Source organism: Ursus arctos, unplaced genomic scaffold (assembly GCF_023065955.2).
Source record: "Ursus arctos isolate Adak ecotype North America unplaced genomic scaffold, UrsArc2.0 scaffold_3, whole genome shotgun sequence".
NCBI lineage: Eukaryota > Metazoa > Chordata > Mammalia > Carnivora > Ursidae > Ursus > Ursus arctos.
This window is the reverse complement of record NW_026622985.1, coordinates 38,985,557-39,003,136: the sequence shown is the minus strand read 5'-3', so window position 1 is coordinate 39,003,136 and position 17,580 is coordinate 38,985,557. Positions and strand designations below refer to the sequence as shown.

The window sequence follows — 17,580 nt, the reverse complement described above, 5'->3', positions numbered from 1 at the left end:
AGCCACAAATGAATGTCTATGGAACTCAAAATGACTGGAAAAAAAAAAAAAAGTGGAACCCAGGTGCTTGAAAGAGGAAGCCCATTTAGCTTCTCCCACACCTATGGATTCCCAACAGGTGCTCCCACAATTCCAGCCCTGATGCTGCCCTGATGCAGGGAACCTTCAAAACAGATATGGTACAAATAAAGAACAGCCACCCTGCTTCGATGACCGATCATGTAATCTAGTTACAACCACCTTCCATGCTTTCGTCAGGACTTTCCCCACCCCCTTAAAAAAGAGGAAAAGATGAGTATTGGCTCTAGATTGTTTTTGTTACATCCATGGTCTAGAAAGTCCCTCTATATACATGAATTGCAAAAGCATCTAAGTAACTGTTAAACTTCTGACTCCTCATATTGAAACTGCTTCCCCTGATTATCCAGATCATCTCAAAAACCAAATTAAATAAACAACGGAAACAAATAAGTATTCAAACACAGCATGGAGTAGAAAGGCTCGCTGGCATGTTGGGTTAGTGAAACAAGCAGTGGCAGAGAGTTAACTTACCTAATCCTCACCACACCCTTCCCTGGCAGGTACTATCATCATTTCCTTTTTAGGGCCCGGGAAACTGAGGAACAGAGGAGCTAGGTAATTTGCCTGAGATCATACATCTGGTAGGAGGCAGACAGATTGTGAACCCGAGCCATCTGACTCTGGAGTCTGAGCCTTTCACCATTCTGTGCAGTTGTCTCTCTGTACCAAGTCTCTGATGGCAAGTATGATTCCTCAGTGGGTTCCTTCAGGCCTCTCCTTGAATGCTCCCAGAAGAGCAGGACTTGTCATGATTAGCCTGGCCCTGCATGTTCTGGACACACACACAGACCAAGGACAAGCGGTTGCCATGGAGGAGGAATGTGGTTGTGGGGAGGCAGGGACCCTGTCGACCACAAAAATTGGATGATGTTTCAGAATAGAATATTTCAAATCAAGACTGTCTATAGAATCTTCGCCTGTGCTAGCAGCCACCCACATCTTCCCTGTAGTGCATTCCTGCTCAGGTTCACCACCATTGTCCTAGTTCTCTGTGAGGTCCAGGTGGGGCTGCATCCTCCAGGTCAGAGTGTCAAGAGAACTGAGGGGAACACTCCAGGCTCCAGCTGCAGCAACCTCTGCTCTTCCCCCCCCCTCTGCATTTCCCTCCCTTCTGCCCTCCTCACTTCTCCTTCACTTCTTCTGTCTCCTCCCCTCCTGATCTCCCCATTTCCCTCTGCTGCCCCCCTCCTTTCTTTGTGCACTCTCCTACCTCTGCTTCCCTGTGCTCTGGGAGCATAGAAAGGAAGGGAGATTTAGTAAGATCACGATTATATTTTCCTCCTCCTCTCCCCACCCCAGCTTCAAGCTCTGGGAGAGCAAACATAGCCACTTACATTTAGGATGAAGTTGGGCTGAACATTTAAAAGAGAAGTTGATTTTATGTAGGATTTCTAAGAGTTTCTGAAGTTACCAGCATGATAGGGGCTGGGGTTTCCTGTGTCATAGAGTGATGAGAAAATGGTACCTTCCGGAGGCCTCTTAAAGTGACTAAAAAGAGACCTGGCCAGAAGGGTTGCCCACAGTGGAGGCAAGGTGAGGCTGATAAGCCTCATTTGACATTCTTCTCCATTCTCCACCAATACCCCAAATTTAATTTAGAAATAGACGCTGATACTGAAAAGACTACCATCTGCTCAAAATAAATGCACCAGGACATCTTTTAATTTAGGATTCTGTAAACCAAAGTTAGGAGTCTTGTTCCACATTCTCACAGACATACAGCCCTGAGTTCCTTCTGGATATTCTTTTGTTTTACACCATGCCTAGGTGCTGTTGCCATCTGGGTGGGTTTCTGTTTAAGGCTAATGTAATGTCAAGCTTTGCATTATCGCACATTCACCTTTCCTCAAACTAAGCTCACCTCTTGCCATTCCTGGCTTAACCTGGTTCCAGGTAAATGATATTTCTGGGACTCAAATGGTGAGAAGGAGAAGACTGTGGGGTGCAGTTAGAGTTTGAACACGGAGTAGGTGCTCTCGGCATGAGCCAGTAGAATTTTTGTTCCATTAAAGAAGCAGCTTGTTGAGGAGCATCCACTGGTCTTAGATTGTGCAGAAGTTAAGTGCCTCGGTTAATCCATAAAAGGAGCCTTGATGATCATCTACTCCACCCTCATTTTATAGATGAGGAAATCAGGAAATCCCAGATAGGTCTTGTGACTTGCCAAGTTGTTGCAGTTTTACATCCACCATTTGCATCAGTTCTGAACTCTTCAGCTTGGCTTACAAGGTCCTTGAGGACCTGACCCCAGTCCCATTCCTGCCTACACTTCCCACACCTTTACTTAGCATGACTTAATAACCTTGTTTTGCCAGAGACCCATGTATTATGTCAGTAAGCTGGACTCTAGCCATATCGAACTTGAGTGAGTCTGGCACATGCTCTCTCTCCTCCTTAGGGCGCGTCTCCCACCTCACAGCCATGATGCTTGCTTTCCCTGGCTAAGTTCTCATCCTTCAGGTTCTCAGTTTCAATGTCATTTCATCCAGGGAGGCTTCCTTGACTCCCTCTCCCCGCCAGCAGTCACGGTTAGGTGTTTCTGCCTCCATTCCCTTTACACCCAGTACTTACTCATTCCTCTTCTCTCACATCATTGTAAGGTTGGTGTAATTTTCTGTTTCTTGCTTTTGGTTGTCAGGGGCCGGGCCCATGTTTGTGTTGCTCACTATCATATTTCCAGAACATGGCTGAGTGCCTGGAATACGATAGATGTTCAAAAAAGGACTGGATGGATGGATAGATGGATGGATGGATGGATGACAAGAAGGGAGGGGGAGAACAACAGACATTGAATCACTACGTGCAAAGAAAGCAGTCCTAAACTAATCTCAGGGGTTGTTCCTCATGTCTCAGGATCTGTACCAAACTTCATATTCAGCTTAGATTTATTGGTGGCCTGCTCTCTCTAGCCTCTGTGCTCTCTGGTTTCTCCTACAAGATGCCATTTTATTCATACAACAACCTTATGAGGCAGGAATTTTTATCCACCCTTTGCAGATATGGAAACTGGGGCTCAGAAGGGGAAATGTGGATGGCAGGGTGGTGCTTGGCTACCATGACTGTGGTGTTCCTACTTTCCCCTTCACTGCCAACCCCAACCCAACGCCTCCCAGGCTGTGATCATCAACCCAGCCCCAGCTTTTGCTCTCCCAGCTAGTGAAATTATGTTCATGGTAAAGTGCTCCTCTGGATGGTGTTTTGTTGGCTTCACTTGCTGCTCTAGCTGGCCAGTGTTATTTCTGGCTGATTTATATTTTCCCTTATGTAAGTAAAAGGGGCAGGATTGCTCCAATAAAATTTTATATGTGTTTTCTGCAAATGGGTAGCACAGTTGACGTATCAAAGGGTCTGTGAGCTAGGATCGTCATTTTGTTCACAGAGCTCTCAGCGCTTGCTCTGCAGCCCCCACCCTTCACCACCCTCTCCTGACACAATTACTCTAAGATGGGGAGACATCTTTCTAGCCACACCTTCATGTTAAAAACGCCTCAGCCAACTAACACCAACTAGAGAACAGTTGATGGCAATTACAGGAATATTAGCTACACTAAGTTCTCTTTAAATAGCATTTTTTCCTGACAGAAACCAAGACATTTGAAATCTGGCTTGGCATTCTATCCATAATTACTCTCATTGCACCCCTCCCCTAAATAATTCCCAAAGTGATATGAGTGAGGGTGACATTGCAGCTGAGCTTAGTGTTTTCTTTCCTTTTCTCTTAGCTGGTGTCCCACCCATACCATTTTCTCTCTCATGCACATATAGTCCATTGTTAGACTTACACTTAATAGCTGTTCTAAGGAACAATGTGACTTGGCAAACTGGCTGTTGTTTCTGCCTCTCACTATGGGGCAAGGGAATAATGATACCCTGTGTCTTTGTGAAAATTCTGAGGTATGTTGTCCCCATCATCTTAGTCCCCAGAGAGGGCATGTCTTCAGACTCATCCTTCTTCACAACCTCTGCTCCAGAGAAGCCCTCAAATCCAGAGATTCTAGATGTTACTTGTGTGGTTCATGAGTGTTTAGGCGAACAATTAAATTAAATCATCCACAGTTAAAATGAATCAAATTAGAAGCCATTTATTGTCTTTATAAAGGAATATGCCATTATAATCCTTCAAGTAATAGGTTTGAAGTATGATTTATATTTCTGGTACATTTAAAATATGGTTTGATATACAGACATTTTATTTATTTATAACTTTTTAGGAACATGCCCATTATGTAAAGTGAGGGGAGCACCATTTTGACATGTGGATTTATTTCTGCCTCCTTTAGGAATGTGTTCCATTTTGTACTCAGAAAAATACAGTGCTTTGAACCTGCCTTGCTTTTTGAATGTTCTCTGCAACCATTTTAAAAAATGAATGTTGTGCATATTTTTGAAACGGGAAGAATTACCTCATGGCATTCCCACTGTATCAAATAGCATACAGAAATCGGGGAGGGGTTGACTTCTATACCTCTCATTTGGCTTTGCTCTGTGAGTCGGTTCAGATTCTGGAAGTGGGGGACTCCTTGAACTCAGAGAGCTTGATGGGACTGAAGAGCTTGAAACTGCGGGACCTGAGGAGGTGGGGTTTGAGACAGACTTCTCTGTTTCCTAGGAGGGCCTCTGTCTTTGTCTGGCTCTGGCCTCAGCCAAGATGACCTGATCTTGATGGACATGGTGACCCTTGCAGCCTCCTTGGAGACCACCTATGACAGTGCTTCCCAAACTTGCACTTCTGTAACAATCACTGGGGGGTTGTTCAAACAGTTTCCTGGGCTCTCCCCCTAGGGATTCTGATTCGCTGGGTCAGGGTTGGCCCTGGTAACTTGCATTTCTAGCCAGCTCACAGGTGGTGCCCATGCTGTTGGTGTGGCCACCACACTTTAAGAACCGTTGCTCTAAGAGATTGAGCCCAGGCTTGCAGGGGTTGGTGGAAAGGTTCCATGGGCTCTGCCAAGCACAGGTGGGTCTTGACTACATTTGGTGGTGGGGACAGCATTATAGGGAAAAGGGTAAAATTTACTCAGTTACATTCTATCTCTTTTACCTTTATTTGGCATATTGTGGATCCATAGCTCTAACTTCCCACATTGACTGCTGTTTTATGTGATTTGTGCTTTGAAGTAACGCTCACCGGCCAGTTATCTAGGAACTAGGGAGGTTATGTTACTCCTGGATTACTCCAAATACAAGTCAGTTTTATAAACTGCTTTTTTAAACTATAATTTACATGCCATAAAAATCAGCCATTGTAAAAGTGATTCAAGGATTTCTGGTAAATTTATATTGGGCAATAATCACTGTAGTCCAGCGTTCGAACATTTCCATTATCCCAGAAAGCTCCTTCAGAATCTGGTGCTTTTGATTGTTTATGAATTATGTTAATTACATATTCAAATACCTTTCCAATGAATAGTAATACTTTTAAAAGCCCTGTCTATGTTTGCATTGTTTTAGATCCAATAGATAGATCACAGGCCACCTGTTTCGTTTGTCATTGGTTAGTCTTCATAGAGAAGTTTGTGTGCCACTTGCCCAAAATGAAATAATTCAGCCAGTGAGTATTACAGCATCTACTGTGCCAAGCATTGTTTTGCCATCTTTTAAAATGTTTTATAAGTGTACTTCTCATGGTTTAAGAATATTCTCCAAGAGTTTATCCTAATGCAATAGCCATCGTGTGCCAGACGGTGCACTAAAGGATGAATAATACGTGATTCCTGCCTTCAGGAGATTCACAATTCCAGGAAGTAACACAAAAATGCAAACGAATAAATACAGTAAGATTCACTACTTAAGTCTCCTATTAGGCATCTTAGGATAATGGCAGGGGAAATTAATGGCATGAAATTCTGTCATTTTTGTGGCATAGACTCTGTGACTTTCTTGCTACAGAAGTTGGTTTCACTGCCCCAGCTGAACTGTGCCATCCAAACATGTTGTCTCATGAGGGCCTTATCAGAGACAAAACCTTCTCTGAAGAAAACGCTAGAGCCAGAGCAACCCAGTAAAAGGATACAGTTTTAACAATGCTGGACCCAACAGTGGTGCATCATCTGATGGTCTGTGTTTCACAGTGAGAGTCAAGAATGCACTTAGTTCACAGCACCCTTCCTATACCGCATTAGGTGTTATGGAGCACGTTGAAGAAACAATTTCTTGTCTCACTGAGAAGACAGGACTTCCACACCAAGAATTAAAGCAGACGTGCAAAGAAATATTTGGTAAAGTTGTAAATTAAATGCAAGCCATACCCAAATATCTAGCACACATAGTGAATGCCCTGGGAAATGAGGCTTGCTTCCCCCAAAGCAGGACTGCCGAATGCCACGTACACAGGAGGGGCGGGCAGAGTGCTGGGACGTTACACATTGTCGGGTTATACAGGCTACATGCCAGTGTAAGATACAGCATCAAGTTAAGGGGGGGCTTTCTTTCCCCTCGTGTATTTGGACTAGACTACCATTTGTTTCTTTGTATTAACTGAACTTCTCAATTTAAATGAGCCGGATAGAAAATAAATGAGCTGGATCATAACGAAGTAGAGAAAACCTGCATTTTATTAGTTATATTGCTGGATTTCCTGGTGGCCACTTTTTTAAGCTTTCTCCATTTATGACAGAAAAGCAAGGCACTTTATTTCCTTGGAATGCTATGGATAATCTTTGGTGTGACCATGAAGTGATGTTACTTGAGAAGAAAAATGGGCATAGAGCTAAAAGAAAAAAAAGTGTTTTAACCTTAGCAATTTCACCAAAAAAAATTTTTTTCATAATCCGTTCTTTTCCCTAATTTTCCATATTTATGAATTGGGCATGATTATTCGTATCTACTGTCCCCTCAAACCTATCCCAGGTATGAGAATCATGGCGGAAGGGCCTTGTCACACCACCCTTTCCCTTTCTTTGGAGGCCCCTGTGGGTGAGACCGTGTGTGCGCCCAGCAACTGGTGGGGCAGTGTGCCTGCTCTTCCCTAGACCTAACCACCTCTGGTTTTGAACATTAGGCTGGTCAGAGAGCAATGTCAGTCCTCCTCCTACTCCATGGCCAGCACCACAGGCAAGCAGTCCAAATGACAGCAGCCCTGCAATGAAAGGTAATATAGTGTTTTATTCCCTGGAAATGACAGTTGCCTTCCTTTCAACTGGCCTAACACTATTTTCTGTCTTTCCTTACTAATTTCTATTTGAGCACCCGAGGGTGCAAATCAGGGGCTACAAGGGTGGAGAGTTTTACATTCTGACTTTTTCGGGCATAGTGTCCTAATTCATAATTCCCTTTATCAAACCAAATGAGGAGGAATCAAATACCCATCTCCACGTGACTGGGTGCTGCCCAAGATCGGGTGGATACAGCAAGGTAGGAAAGGTTTGCTATCTTTAACTGAAAATACCATTGCCACCACCAAACGAGGCATTTAATTAGTGCTTCTCGGAAAGAGCCGCCTTTCCTTAGTTGTCACAGGAGGGCCTTTCAAGCTCGTGGGACTGTTCTTTTGTGAGATAGGCCCCCAAAGAGAACATTTACTTGACTGAAGATCTCTGTATTTGCAGCTGCCTCTCTCTTTCTTTGGTCATCACCCACTCTGCCTGTGTTGATCACAGGAAGTAACAGGAAGTGCCTTTATCATCCAGAAGCATTCCCATGGTGTTCTTACAGGTCTTGTGCATTGGCACCTGGTTTCCCAAACTCCAGCAGTGGAGGTCTAGGGAATGTGAGGGCTGCCTCTGAAGTCCAGTCGCCTGACTCCTCCTAGGAAGGCCATAGCTACTCTCTGAGGACTGCCCTAGACCTTTGGGAGGGTAGGAGGAAGGGGGAATGGGTGTAGCATATTTTTGCTGGAGATATCTTTAAGATATTTCGAAATTCCCTATCAAGACTAGAGATAGACTCATCCTCTTTAAATCAGTTTTGCCCCATAGTTTCCTGTATGGCTTCCTACATGACTAAAGATGAGTTATTCCCTTTTTTAGAAGTTGTTCCCACTCCACTACCTAATCAAACTATATTGAGATCTCTTAAGTCTGTTTATCATATCAAACTAAGCCGAGTGCTCTGCGGGTTAATTGCACGTGGAATTCAATTAATGTTAAACGGTAATAACTTGCATGTTACCAACTAGCCTTGCTTGCAATAATTTTTACATCTATAATAGATGCATTGATTATCTCACGATAAAGTAATCTATGAGAGATTATTAAAAAAAGACAGGAATCAGAAGTATACCATGATTGGCACATTATCTTAACATTTCAGTGCCATTTTCATGAAAAGACCAAAGGCCCTGTTGATGTGGGATAATCCCATCACCACTCCCATTACTCTGGCATAATCTCTTAGCAGCTTGTCCCACCATCATTTTCCAGACTCTTTAAACCAGATGGCAAGCACATTCCTAGCCGCTCTCAGGGAGAAGGATAACCTGTCAGACATTTTCCTTGTGCTTTTGATACTCCCACCTGTTGGGGAAGGGAAAAAAGCCTGGGTCATCCAAGCCAATGAACTTCGATCCTCATGTGGAATGATTTATATAGAGAAGAGCCCCCAGCTTATGTAGAAATCACTTGCATCAGGCACTCATTTGAAAATATTCTCATCTGGAAAAGAATTTGGTTCTCTAATTGTGGCATTCGAGAAGTTAGGAGGGCAGGTGGTTCAGAGAAGGAGCAGCTGAAGGGAGTATCCAGTGGGGGTGAAGTGGAAGGGGGTGTGGGGGCAGTTTAGAGCCCAGCAGGAGAAGGGGGGCATGTCAAAGGCCTCCTTCCTCTGACAGGAGAGGGTAGAAGAAGGCAGTGACCCTGAGAAAGGAGGAGCAGCCAGGCCTAGATGCCAACCCTCCTCTCGGCCTGGAAGGTGTGGCCACAGTATTTCCCTTGACCCAGCAGATTTGAAAAGATTCCTCCAGCGGACACTGGAAGGCACCTTGCTTCCTCAGCCATTCAGTCTGATTTCTGAAATCACAGTGGTATTTTCTGCTTGTGTTGAAGCAGCACGGTCTGAGGTTTTGGGCAGCTTGGTGGGCGGTGCCATCCACTGGAGCAGGGGTACAGGTGTGGGTTAACACTGGGCTCCTTCTTCACTGAGCTTTAGGCCGTGGTTTAGAATGTTTCTCAGCCAGCCCCCAGGGAGACATGGAATTCCCTAACTAGTTCTAGAGGCAGAGTGTAGTGGGATTTGTCTGATTGAGCAGCAGCCCCCCTTTTCAAGGGGAGCCTGGACACACCTGCCTGCCGCATGGCGAAGGGGGCCTTTGGAAGGGGCCAGCATTCATGTTTTCTCTTCTCTCTCCAGAGCCTGCGAAGGCTGCCTCGGACCTGACTGCCTGGTTCAGCCTCTTTGCTGACCTCGACCCATTATCAAATCCTGATGCTGTTGGGAAAACCGATAAAGAACACGAATTGCTCAATGCATGAGTCTGCAGCCTCACGGAGGAAGCCCACGTGCCACTCCTGGGCCACACACCTGGGGGCACGCAGACGTATGAAGTGATCAGTATGCTGTTTTAATATTTACGTGCCATTTTAATAAAACGAGAGGGTCAGAGGCCCTGTTTATATTGGTATAATTATTTATTCTTATTTGGTATAAAGGGTTTGAGTGTATTCTCTATGTGGATCTAACAATACTGGATTGTCCAGGAGCAGTTTCCAGGCTGCCTGCTCTCCTGCCAACATCTGCATCATGGCTGCTGATGTGTCACTGGGATACTGTGAGATCCAAGTTCAAACCATAAACCTGTTCTGTGTTAGGTTTAAATAATGAGTCCTGTAGCCTCAGAGACAGCAGGAGGCTAACAGACCTTATATGCCTCCTCATGTACCCCCTGCCTCTGTCGCCCTTAGAAGGTGGCTGCCGGAAGACCCCCTTTCCTGCCGAGCCACCTTCCAGTGAGCTCTGGGTGAAGCCCCGGCCAACCAAAGACACTCTTCCCCAGCCTCTGCCGGGTGGGCTGTGTGTTCTCACGTGGGCAGGGGAGCCGGGCTGCTCTCTGCTGCACGAACCTTTCTGTGGAAAGCAGCCATAGCTGCAGCTGCCACTGTCTCCTTTTGTCTTCTCCGTGGCTGGAATTCAAAAGCATGTATTTCTGGAGTCCCTTGTGATATTAACTGTCTTTTTTTTTTAATTAAATGGCAGAGATATTTGACATGCGAAGGCAAGTTAATAGAGTCTGTTGTGGGGACTCAGTGGGGTGGTGCCATGGGCGTGGGGGCTGGAGAGGGAGGAAGAGGACAAGGACTAGTCCCACCTGTGTGAAGCTATTGACATGACCCCATGCATCGCCCACATACATTACAGGCAAGAAGGGCATGGACTTATGTTGGCTCAGGCAGAGATGGGAGCAGGTTTTGCGTGTGGGCATGTAAGTGGTTCAGACACTCCACCTGTGTGGAGCCCCCAGGGCTGGTGCCTCTCCTCCCTTCCCTGTGTCACCTGTGGCCCTAAGTTGGTGGTAGGGTTGATGATTAGCAAAAATTGGTCCTACGTGCCCAGCTGGGCCGGAGAAGTGTCTGCTGCACTCTTGCAAGCTTCAGTCTCCAGCTCTGAAAGGGTCTCCTGTGGCCACTTCCCCCAACACAGGAATGCGGCTTCTGTGCTCTCTGCGGTGTGCTCTCATGGAAGGACCTGGCCCCAGCAGTAGCCACCGTCCTCTGCAAGACAGCCTTGGGGGACTAGAAAATGTTTTCCACCTCTTCCTTCTCTGTGCAGGAAGAGACCTGAAGGCGAGTTGGGGCTGGGACTCCGTGTGTTATGTGACTGGTGTAGCTCTGCTCACTTCCTGGCCAGCCAAAACTGTCCACAGGGTCTGTTTGTAAGAATCTCACTTAATGACTCCTTAGCCTGGCACTCGTGGTCTTTGAGGACATCAGGATACAGCCCTAGGGCCCCATCCCCCTACCCTCCCACACATACACAGGAAAGCTTGCTGGATCCTTAAGCCCTTCCTCTTGATTCTTGGCCTATGCATTTGCTGCACACTCCACCTGGAATGGCCCCCCTTTCCTTACCCTCAGCTGCCATCACACCCCTATTCATCTCTCAGGAGCTCCTCACATCCCACCTCCTCCAAGTGTAACCCACAGTTTTCCTTCAAGGAACCACCCCTCATCTCTCCTTCCTGCCCTTCTCTGTCTCATGAATAGCACACGCTTGGTGCTCTGCCTGGCCTGGGAGGCCTATGAGTATGCTTCTGCCGCTAGCACTAGGTGTTGCAACCCCAGAGAACAGGGTCCCTGTTTCCCCAAATCTTCTGTATCTCCCCAGTAATAACCACCCTGGAGTCACCTGGCAAGCAATGGACTCATGATTGCTGAATGGAGCTGCCCTGTGTGGAATGAGGATTAAGGACTCATCGTTTCCTCCTGGTTCACATTTGCTTACAGCCCTTGAAGCCCACAGCAGCCGCAGGAAGGAGACGAAGCAGCGAAGCAGGAGGGGTGGACTTGCTCTATCCAGGCTAGAGGCACAGGGAGCTGGTGGGGTTGGGGGGGGGAGGCAAAGGGGTGTGGGGTCCTTCTCTGTTGAATGGATCACTTTAAATACTAAGTTGATCAGTGGGTGAAGGGGAGTGGAGGATTGTGGTAGTTGAACAGACTTTACTACAAGTAAAAGGAAAGTACTACACATGGAGGCATTTTCTTCCTGAATTTTCTTTACATTTTTGTTTAAAAAAAAATTTTTTTTTTCAATTGCCGTTCCCATCTGCAATCCACTTGGCCAGGCTCTTGATCCCTCTTGATAGGCGTGTTTTGATCCTGGCTCGCACAAAGCCCCCTCGGCCACCTCTCTAGTTTAAGGAGAAGCAGCTGCGGGCTTATTCTCTTTTAAGCAGTCTGTGTGCTGCTCAGCCAGGGGGCTTCCTTGGGGGCCCACCTCGGGGCCCCTCCCCAGCTGCCTGTAGAAGGACTGTCTCTGGCAGGATGAAGACAAAAGTGCCCCACCCCCTTCACGCCCAGTCTCGCTACTCCCTCATTTTCATCCCTTGTCTCCAGGCCGGTCTGCACCACAATTGCACTGGAACCCTCGGGGAAATTCAGAGAGCACCTGCTCCTTGAAAACTTCCCTGCTGTTTTAGGTGGTCTGCAAGTCTCCTTTCCCTTCTCCTGCTGCCCCAGCCAATATATAAAGAATATTCAAATTTAAGGGAGGGAGCCAGAAACATTTCTCTTTCCTCTTTTCTTTTTCTCCCAGCTGGCATGGGCTTTGGTGCACTTTATAGATTCATTGCCTTCAAAATGTAATTTTAGAAATGTCAGGTTGATTTTGAGTTGTGTGAGAGTGAGAAAAGCATCCGTCAGCTTCAGAATTAGAAAGGCACCAACTTAGAACTTTTTGTCGGAGGCTTATGCCCAAGAAAACGTGGTCTGCTCAGAGTTGGCAGCCCTGAGAACTCTGGGTTGCCAGTGGGCATGTAGAGGGGGCTCACCATCATGCCATCGCCAGTGTGAATGGGGTGTGGGGCCAGGGCTGAGGCCCCTGAGGTGCCGTGGGAGGCTGCCTAGCCATTTGGGTCACCATGCCTTCTGCCCATGCTTCAGCTCCAGGAGCCAGCTAACTCAGCTCCACGCTTCCCTCCCTCAGACTCCACTGCCGAGAGATCCCTCCCTAGGGGCCGACCCTGGCAATGGCTTGGGGTTTAACTATTGGCACTATTGATTTTGCCAGTATACCAAAGTGCATCTGTCTTTGTGATTAACTAGTGTCCTCCAGACAGGCCATGGCAGTTAGTCCTTTGATTCAAACCATCTCTAGTCCTCTGACTGGCACCACGCACAGTGCAGTGATGCAGGTCTCTTCAGTTTTGTTAAAAAATAGACTTCAACTTGGAGCCAACTTCAGTGATTGGCAGTGGCTGCCAAGAATTCTGCACGGGGAAGGATGCTGATAAATGAGTGATGCTTGTGCTGGGGATGGGGCAGGGAGTGGTGGCAATTGCACTGTGTGTTTCCTAACACTGCACTAGACCTTGTCTTTTGTGGGGCTTCTAGAGTTTATTATTACTACTACAACTACTCTCCTCTCCCTCCTCCTTTTTAAATAAATAACTAGGATTCCAGAACCCTAAGAGGGGGTTCTCAAAAAAATCTCAAAAAATACCTAATTACTGAACCCTAATTCAACTTAAACTCATTTAAATGACAACAAAAAATGAGGGTGGAGTTATTTGCTCAGTTAACTGAAAGGTCTAGCTGTATGCTTCAGGCACAGCTGGATCTAGGGGCTCAGGGAGTGGTCTCAGCAATTTCCCCCTCTTCAGCTCCCACCTTTGATTCCCTCTGTGTTGCTTCATTCTAACAGACTTCTCATAAGGAGGCAACATGGCCACCGGTATCTCCAGCCAAAGTCTTGGAGTTGAGCCTGTCTTGAATCCTGTGTCCGGTCTTCAGTCAGCCACTGGAATCAAGGTGGGTGGGGGTGGGAAATAGGCTGTTTCCCCAGCTTTTCATGGGCCTGTCCCTGGAGCCTGACCCCCAAGGACTGGGGATGGAGAAAGGATGGTTCCTCTAGGGGAAACTGTGCTGCTGATACCAGAGGGATAAATGGGTCCTTGGGCAGGAACATACTATGGTGATCTGCTCCAGTTTCCACTGGAATGACCTTGAGGACACCTTTGTGTATTGTTTCCGGAGAGGGTATGGGTCCAGGAGGCTGAAAGAACTGGAATGTTTTCTAGAAGCCCCATTGGAGGCCACCCCCAGCCCTGGGACTAGAAGGCTTGGTGCCCACTGTGCAGCTCTTCTCTAGCTGACAGCCAGGAAGTCAGAAGGGACCACAGAGCTCTGTGCACCCAACCTGCTGATATCCAGATGAGAAAACTGAGGGACGTATTTTAAAAAACTGTAATTTAGTGGGAAACTGGGACTAGAACCCACATTGCCTAACTGCTAGGCCAAGGCTTCTTTTACTTCAAGGGGTTTGCTAGAAACGGAGAGCTGAAGAAAGGAATTCAAAGACATACAAAACTCCCTTAAGAGCCCACATCTTTTCTCTCCTCCCAGCCCTCTCTCTCTCTCTCTCTCTTTTTTTTTTTTTTTTTGCCAATTATTAAACACACCCTTGGGGAATGTACTCCAGGACAGTAGTATAGGGCAGTTGTGAAGAGTTTGGGTTCTGAAGCTGGAGAAATCCGTGGCCGCGCCTCCCAAGTTGAGGCTCCACCAGCTTAAGTCACAAACCCTCTCTGCACTCGTGTTTTCTCTTCTTCCCTGGTAGCATTGTCTGCTAACAGAGTCATTACAGGGACTGAGTTGATGGCCCAAAGATGTGGCACTGTGCTCGCACCCTGTAGCGCACAAGGATGGCCATTCTGTCACAGAAGGTCACTTGCTTGGTAAATGATACTGATAGGGAGTGGGAAGCTGCTCTCTGCCCACGACTTTCTGAGAGACTCTCCAAGCCCCATCTTCTGTCCCCATCCTTTATGAACTCGTTCCTAAGCATCACGGGAATGCAGGAAGCTAGTGGAAAAGGACTAGAAGGTCTAATGAATAAGTTGCCCCTGATTTTTCCATAAAGTTGGACAGAATTCTGTGTGGAGACAAGGCGAAATGAAGTGGGTTCTCTGCCAGTCAGAAGGGACATGCTGCAAAACTTGCCAAACTTAAAGGTATTTTTAGAATGAACCACTAACCGGAGTGCTGATCAAAAGAAATTGGGATGCATAGCAATTGGAAGTCCTACACACTGTTGATGGGAGAGCAGAACGGAACAGCCACTTTGGAAAAGTTCAGCTGTTTCACATAAGGTTAAACACACACTTACCATACAACCTGGCCATCCCACACCTAGGAATTCACCCTAGAGGAGAAAGAAAAAAGAAAAAAAAAAAAATATATATATATATATATATATTCACACAAAAACCTAGATGTGAATGTTGGTAGCAGCTTTACTCACAAACACCAAAAACCAGAAACTCGAATATCCTTCCCCTGGTGAATGAGAAACTGTGGTACGTGCATCCAGTGAGCTAGTATTTAGCAGTGAACATGAAGCAACTATTGATTCACACGACCACCTGAGGATTCGTGTTGCTACCGTGTATGCCTGATATGATGCAATGAGAAGGGAACTTCACTTATGTTAGTATTCTTCCCCAAAACTCATAATCCAGTCTAGTCATAAGAAAAATATCAAACAAACTTAAATTGAGAGACATTCTACCAAACACCTGACCAGTGTACCTCAAAAATGTCAAGGTCGTGAAAAACAAGAAAAGACTGAGAAACCACCACAGACGGAAGGAAATTAAGGAGGCAGGACAACCAAATGCCGTGGAGGATCCTGGAACAGAAAAAGAACATTAGTGGAAAAACGGATGAAATTCACATAAAGTCTGTAGTTCCATTAATAGTATTGTCCTAATGTTAATTTCCTAATTTTGACTACTGTGTCAAAACACTATAGCTGTGTAAGATGTTAACATTAGCAGAAGCTGGGTAAGGAACTTTGTACTATCTTTGCAACTTTTCTGTCAACCTGAAAGTATTCCAAAATAAAAAGGTTTTTTGTTTTAAAGGCTATATCCTGTGTGGTTCTATTTGTATGTCATTTTGGAGAAGGTAAACCTATAAGGATAGGCCTCAGATCAGTGGTTGCCAAGGGTTGAGGCTGGGGGGAGGGCTGGACTCCCTCCAAAGAGGCACAAGGAAAAGTTGGTATTGGTCGGAACTTTTCTGTAAATTGTATTTGTGGCTACACAACTGTGTGCATTTATCAAAATCCACGGAACCCTGCACTAAAGCAGGATGAATTTCACGTTTGTGAATTAATCCTCAATAAGTATGGTTTTAAAGAAACGAAAGAAGGAAAGGAATTGGATTCTGGATCTTTCACCAAGTGTTGCTGCTCTACACGGCCAGTGAGCCCCTGAAATAACAAGGGAAGCAGAGAGACTCAGTGGGTTCACAGAGATGGGAGTCTGCTCAGCTGAAAGGTCCACAGAAGATCGCTCTATTCACAGTGTCCTCCTGGGAGGTCTCCCCGATCCGTCTGCAGTGAGTCAGGATAGGCCAGGCTAGGCTTCAGCAGCAATCACCAAGAAATCTCAGTGGCTTATAACCAGGAAATTTCCTTCCTCACTTATGCTCAATTTCCAGTGTGGGTCCGTGGGGTTCTGCCCCACGAACCCCCAGGGACGCCTGCTGATGAAGTGTCACCAGCATATGGCTGGCTGATCACGAGAAACCCCTGAGCTTCTCAGTCACTACAGCAAAGAAAGATAGACCCGGAGCGTCATCGTGCATTGACTGGGCCACGCTTCGTCCAAAGAAAAACACACTTCTCTTCCTTCCACAGCCCACTGGCCAGGAATAGCCACCTGCCTCACTGCCAGGGCCTGGGAGATGGGACAGCATAGACGGAATATTTCATGAGTACTGATATTTCTGCCTTAAAAGGCTCTTGGTCTTTAAAGCTGAGTTTGAAAACCTTAAATAAAATCTAGTTTGTTCAAAAGAAAGGAACGATATATGTGTGTTAAAGGAGGGGTTGTTTTGTTTTCTTTTTGGTAGAGAAGGGTCTGGTAATACTAGCAGTCGTGTCTTCCAGGAGATGAGGCTAGTTCTATGTGAGTGTACTGACAAAGCGTGGTGTTCAAGCCATCAGTGACACGCACATCCCCCTTCTAAGCAGTCCTGGCTCCTGTTCTGCTACAAGGGACATGGTCTTAGCTGGTAAGTCACGCTCTCAGCCACAGGAGCTTCTGGTGTCAGCTGACTAGCTCAGGAAGCCAGTGTGGTAGGCCTGGCACAAGAACTTTTCACCCGGAGAGGAGGCAGAGTTTATCAGCTTCTCCTGCCTTTGATTCTGAGCTGGCGATGATACGAAACAATTTGTCAGTTACAAAAGCATAGATACCAAAATTAACAGAAGCAATGCACGGTTACCATGAAGTGATAGGAGCCTTCTGAGTCATCAGAAACCGAGCAGGCAGCAGCAGAGGGACAGTGTAGACAAATACACAGTGGAGGAGAGGAGAGGGCTAGTAGAGGCCAGACCGCAGAAGCAGCCAGGTTGCTTCGTCAGCATGGGCATCCTGCTCAGCAGCCACTCATCTAACCTGGTCGAGTCCATGGCACCTCTTTCCCTCTGAAAAGAGAACTTCTGGTCTTCATATAATACCTGTGTCCTGCCTTCTGATCATTAATTCATAGGAAATCGACCTGAGGGCCCTGCTGTTCTCAACATGCCCAAATGCTTGCTGTAGAGTGCTCCAGCATTTGGCCATGTTCCTTGAGCCAGGGCTCCCCTGGAGAACAGTATTAACTTCAGTTGATCTCTGAGGCTCCACAGGCTTTGGATCAATGTCTTCCTTTCACCCCTACTCCTCCTTCCTGACATTCTTGTAGCACTTCTGTGGTACGTCCAAGCACGATGAGATGCCCCTTCTCCCACTTCTGGAGTACACCCCCAGGGAAAGATCTCAGGGTTGGATAACTGCTGGCCTTTGCAATCGGGTGAGTGACTTTTCTATAACTTGCCCTAGCAGAGAGCTGGTGACAAGTG

The 17,580-nt window shown here is 46.4% G+C and overlaps 1 protein-coding gene across 20 annotated transcripts in view; it reads left to right on the top strand.

Moving 5' to 3' along the window:
- ICA1 (islet cell autoantigen 1) overlaps window positions 1-9,637 on the top strand; it is a 138,626-nt gene extending 128,989 nt beyond the window's left edge. For 13 of the 20 annotated variants that reach the window (XM_057304179.1, XM_057304180.1, XM_026506438.4 and 10 more), the window contains 2 exons: window positions 7,082-7,171; window positions 9,367-9,637. In XM_057304179.1, coding sequence (XP_057160162.1) covers window positions 7,082-7,171; window positions 9,367-9,488 — 212 coding nt within the window. In that variant the 3' untranslated portion in view covers window positions 9,489-9,637. The remainder of the gene's footprint in view (window positions 1-7,081; window positions 7,172-9,366) is intronic. The other 7 variants (XM_057304181.1, XM_048212846.2, XM_048212842.2 and 4 more) reach the window with 1 other exon arrangement.
- Window positions 9,638-17,580: the final 7,943 nt, after the last annotated feature.